Source organism: Morus notabilis, unplaced genomic scaffold (assembly GCF_000414095.1).
Source record: "Morus notabilis unplaced genomic scaffold, ASM41409v2 Scaffold830, whole genome shotgun sequence".
NCBI classification, from domain to species: Eukaryota; Viridiplantae; Streptophyta; class Magnoliopsida; order Rosales; family Moraceae; genus Morus; species Morus notabilis.
In genome coordinates, this window is record NW_010364217.1 from 202,008 (window position 1) to 207,988 (window position 5,981).

The 5,981-nt window shown below is 36.4% G+C and overlaps 1 protein-coding gene across 1 annotated transcript; it reads left to right on the forward strand.

The window, feature by feature from the left end:
- The first annotated feature begins 3,493 nt into the window (after positions 1-3,493).
- Positions 3,494-4,792, forward strand: LOC21393656 (phospholipase A1-IIdelta). Its single transcript, XM_010106107.1, has one exon. The coding sequence runs from the start codon at positions 3,494-3,496 to the stop codon at positions 4,790-4,792; it is 1,299 nt and encodes a 432-aa protein (XP_010104409.1).
- The last annotated feature ends 1,189 nt before the right edge of the window (positions 4,793-5,981 follow it).

The following is a 5,981-nucleotide window of genomic DNA, read 5'->3' on the forward strand; positions in this document are numbered from 1 at the left end:
TTTTTCCTCGTTTGGATTTTTCTACCTATCCAAGCATGGTTTTTAACGAGTACTATTAGTTGATCTTCCCAATTATTTGTTCATATTCGGATTTTTCTACCTATCCTTTTGCTCATTAAGTAATCGAGTACTATTAGAGAGAGATTCCTACGGTCTTCGTGTTCGAAAGCGTTAAAGGGTTTCAAAATGTATTAATGATTTCGATTTTTATTTCTAGTTGTTTTGTTTAACCTTTTCTGTAGGGTTGTCGATTACTTTATTTTTCTTTTGTTAGATTATCCTGTATGTGATTGGACTCTAAATCTTCTTTATTTTTACTTTTCTATATATCTTCTTAATAAAATAGGGTGGGGCTTGGTTGAGTTACTTATAGTAGGTTTCAATTTAATTTGAAGGTGTTAAGTCTCTTTACTCCGTTCTTATTTCTCCATTCATTCAAAAAGAGAAAATGAGGATTATTGTTGTTATCCCCTCCTCCATTCCATTAATTTATCAATTTAAAAATCTCAAGCCCACAAATAAAATAAAAAAGACTTGATCTAATTTTACTTAAATGGATTCGATTTTTACTCATGTCACCTTATAGTACTTAACTCTGCCCAATACATTAATCGGAGTGGGGCTAGCTAGGAAGTGTTACTCGCGTTATATCCTAAGGGGAAAAACGAAAAGGCATGCATATATATATATATATATGCATATATATGCATGCAAGAATCCATATATTGGTAGTTGTATAGTTTTATAGTTATTTATCACGTGCTAAAGTATTTGTTTAATATGTATCCCTCTTCTTTGTAACCTTCCTAAAATTTGGGCCCATATTTTGGTTATTATTCGTACGTTTCCAATTGACCATGACAGCTAAATTAACACAAGGGTGTAGTAGAATCATTCTCAAATGTGACCTGCCGCGTCTTGAACGTATGGTTGATGAAGTAACACAAGGTAGGTAGATCGATACTACTCTGCGATCAAACACTTGTATGTTTGTATTTTATGCACCAAAAAAAAAAAAAAAAGTGTAAATTATTTTAGGCATATAAATTGATATATGAAAAGACAAACGAGGCTGATAAATAAAAAGGGATTGTTTTGTTTTCCAGATAAACGCATGCTTTCCCATTGCCTATCAGTAAATAAGAAATACATAGTTTACCCATCATATCGTCCACAATGAGTTTTATATGCAACAAACTGTTCCAGGAAAATTTACAATGTAAACTTATATTTTAACAGTGCCATGCATTCACACATTAATATTTATATTTCTATCAATCATATTATGCCTTGTATTATACTCTGAAGTCCAATATATCAGCAAAGTTCGGGAAAGTGTTACGTTTCTCATTATTTTTCGATTTGATTATTCCTTGCTCCTAAAGTTATCATTTACGACGAGCATGCATATCAGTATATGTTTGACTGGTACTCATATAGATTTCTACGCCAAGTTTATTGTTATATGTACATATATACATTTATAAAACAAATAGCATGAATAATGGGTGTGCACGTAATACAACCCTGGTCTAGCTAGCTAGCTATTAGTTCTAGCATTACCCTCGTTGTATTAAAATAGTTGTATACCGAAAATAAATTAACTAGTACTCATAATAAAATTTGTGGACGTTCCAACACCTATACGGTCTATTGTACGGAAGAAGCTGCCAATACAGTAGCTAGAATATCTGTGTTTGATCAAATTAAGGAAGCAAAAGGAGCATTGACACCCGTTAAATGAAGAAAACAACGTAACAGTAAGCAACATAGCAATTATACAACTACGGCTACTGATAATTTGACGCCCAGTCAGAAGAGAAAATCAGTAATTATCCATTTTACTCGGAATTAAATGGAGTTAATGGTTTTAGGGCTCTGAGATAAATTGGCGGAACTAAATAAGCTGCGTAAAGGCGTGACCACTAATTCTAAAAAAATAAAATAAAAATAAAAATAAAAATAAAAAGATCCCTACAGTCTTTATGCTCGAGAACAAAGGGTTTCAAAATATATAAATAATTCTGATGTTTATTCCCGATTGTTTGTCGATTACTTTATTTCTCTTTTGTTAGGCTTGCTATTGTGGCTGGAATCTCATATACTTACATATACTTACATATGCACGCACGCACAAATCCATATATTGGTAGTTACACTTTTATAGCTATTCCTCACGTGGTAAGTATGCGTTTGCTTTCTATCCCTATTCTTTGTACTCTTTCTAAAAATTTTGTCCCGTCTTTTTGTAATTATCCGTATGTTTTCAGTTGACCGTGACGACTAATTAACACAGAGGTATAGTAAAATTCTTCTCAAATTAAGGTTGCCATGTGACGTGCCGCTTCTTGAAGTATGGGAGATGAAAGTAAGACAAGATAGGTTGCTCGAAACGTACTGCTGTGCGATCAAACTCATGTATATTGCTATTTTATGCAAAAGAAAAAATGATATAAATTATTTTGCGCAAATTGAAATTGACATATAAAGACAAGCAAGGCTGATAAACAAGGGACTGTTTTGTTTTCCAGATCTCCGCATGCTTTCCCCGTAATACATCCTTAGTCCGGTTATCAAATAAAAATAAAAATAGAAAATACATCCATTGTCCACCACTTATTTTTACCAACATATCGTCCACAATGTTTTTCTCTTTTTTTTTTTTAATGGAACAAAGTAACAATACCATACATACATTCACACCGCATTTATATGTCTTATCAAATCATATTATGCCAGCTTGTATTATAATCTGAAGTCTAATGAAAAGCAGAGTTCAGGAAATTACTAAATATTACTGTCATATTTGTTACGTTTCTCACAAGTTTTCTATTTGATCATTCCTCTCGTCTAAATCTAAAATTATCATTTACGACGAGCCATGCATGACTAGTACTCATATAAGCTCTGTACCAAGTTTCTTTTATATATACATACATATATAGCTAGCTAGCTAGCTATTAGTTCTGACATTCCTTCGCGGAATCAAAATAGTTGTATATCGAAAATAAATTAAATACTCAATAAAATTTGTGGACTTTCCAACACCTACTTGTTATTCCCTGAAGCTCTATCTGATGTTAAAAAAAAAAAAATCATTTTATGCCGAAAAGGAAGGATAATTTCAAGCATATATGCATGTATGGAAGCGCAGTTGGCCAAGACTAGATAGGAATTATAGGATCAATCTGTAAACGAAATATCAATCTCACAGAAGATGTTAACAAATTAATGTCTTTTCATATCTATTAGCAATAGGGATTCTCATCGTGCTGAAAGACAAATAAACGTGTAGAAAAAAAAGGGACTAATATCCAAATTCCCTCGAAAAATAAACATAAACTAAATTTGACCACCTCTTCAATGGCAGCTCGACGTCTATATAAAGAGCGAGTTGCATGAATTGCAATTCACCCATCAGTACTTGCATATACAACATTATACACATATATAACTCATATCCAACGCTCTTACAACTCAAACATTCTCCAAAATGTCTGCGACCGCAACAGCCACCCCTACCAAATCCAATGTGTCTTGGGAAGAACTCTTGGGCAGCAACAACTGGGAGGCCCTTCTGGAGCCGGAGCTCAACCTGAGCCTCCGCGAGTTCATCCTCCGCTGCGGAAACTTCTGCGAGGCCACCTACGACGCCTTCAACTCGAACCCTATCTCCCCCAACTGCGGAAACTCCCGCTACGGCGAGGAGACCTTTTTCCACGACGTCGTCCTCCAAGACGCCTCCAATTACCAAGTCGTCGCCTTCCTCTACGCCACCTCTGGCATTGGCGACACGAAGAAGAAACTCTTCCTCTTCTCAGCCAACACGGAACTCGAGCCGTGGGACCGCCAGTCTAACTGGATGGGCTTTGTGGCCGTTACCACTGACAAGATCAGCCAAGCCATCGGCCGCCGCGAGGTTTATGTCGTCTGGCGTGGAACAATCACCACTTCCGAATGGACAAGCAACCTCTTCCAGACAGGCCCCGAGCCGGCAAAGCCTCTGCTTGCTTCTGACAGGCAGACGACGGATCGCCCCAATTTTTTTGGAATTCCGCTAAAAGACGAGCCCAAAGTCCACGGTGGCTGGCTCTCGATTTACACCTCGACGAACTTGAATTCTATCTACACGACGGCAAGCGCGAGGGACCAACTCCATAGAGCGATTCAAGAGATACGCAAAAAGTACAAGGGCGAGAAACTAAGCGTGGTGGTGACTGGGCATAGCCTTGGAGGATCCATGGCGACTCTGAGCGCTTTCGATATTGCCGAAAACAAAATCGCCGGCGACGACGTCCTCGTCTCGGCCGTCGTCTTCGGGTGTCCCCAAGTCGGTAACGTGGAGTTCAAGGAATTGGTGGACAGTAACCCAAAGCTCAAGATTTTGCATATCCACAACATCAGGGACAAAGTGCCGGACACGCCTGATTGGATATTCCCCGTTTACATCCCTATACAGACGGCTGATCTGGAGATCGACACGAACAGGTCCCCGTACTTGAAATCGAAGTCGATATTGCCGTTAGAAACCGCCGGCGATGCTCACAACTTGGAGGCGAATTTGCACGTGGTTGCGTGGTGGAATGGGCAGTTCAAGAAGTTTGACACTCCGAAGGTGAAGAGAAGCTTGGCTTTGGTGAACAAGTCGTGCAGGTTTCTCGTTGAAAGTCTCAAGGTTCCGGAGTTCTGGTGGGTTGAGAAGAACAAAGGTATGGAGTACGACGAGAGCACTGGAGAGTGGGTTTTCGATAAACCACCACCAGCCGATCAGATGCTGAAGATCTCCCTATAAATGAACAGTCCCGGCCATGCAGAGTTCTCACAGATGCTATAATATGTGTGTGTGTGTGTGTGTGTGTGTAGTGCCTACTGCATAGTGGTGTGGTTATCATCTTTTTTTTGCAATAAATTAAATAAGAATATCATGCATGTTATGGCCTTAATTATAAATATGGAAGTTAAAATAAAAGGCCAATTATATAATATGCGTAGTATCTGTGAGTTCGTGTAATAATTAACTATTAGTTGATGAGATCAAATAAAGACTTAACAGTACTCTTTAAGTCGTTTATTGTACCTTGGACTACTTTATATGTTTCCTTTTTAAAAATATTTTCCCTTGTGGTGCAACTATTTCGGGTTATGTCTGTTGGATGACTTCTGTACTTGAAATTGGTCAGTTCATTTCACTCCTTAAGTTGATAATTTGAATTAAAAATTTATATGAGAGATATTGTAATAAAAAAATTAAATTTAAATTTTTATAAAAAATGATATTGTCGTAAAAATTTGATTTATAATTTAAATTAACAAAATGAACAGAGTTTAAATTTCTGTACTGACAGTAGAATAACCGTCCTCAATAGGGTGCATGCTGATTAATTTCTCTTAAGTAAGTTTATGTCAGGTCATCTAATAAGAACTACGCTTTTGGTGTCCCCGGCATCGTGTCCCAATTCATGTTCACCAATAAAGGATATGCCACATCAACTAAAACCTACACCTCAGCAAAAAAAAATTCACCTTAACACATGTTTCTTAGGATAGAGAAGCGTAAGAAATTAAGAAGTGGTGGGAGGGGTAATTGGATGGAAAAATTATAGTTTAGCTTGTATGGTAAGAAGTAATTAGAAGAGACGGGGAAAGAAAAATATAATGTGGATAATAGTTGTGGTGTTGAGTGGAAAACTGGAAATCTTATAATGATGATCAAAATTATTTTTTGTTTTGTTTTTTTGTTTTTTTTTGCAAAATAAAATAATATAAAGTAGATACATAAAATAATAATTGTAAAAACCTCTTACTCTCTTTCATTCCTATCTACCAAGCCATAATATGAAAAAAAAAAAAAAAAAAAAAAAAAAAAAAAAAAAAAAAAAAAAAAAAACTAATATTTTTCTAGGTCTGACAATATCTGAATTTGATTCTCTCGCGTATGTTGTTATTCTTCTCTTATTCTATCTTTCTAGATCTGAAAAAGG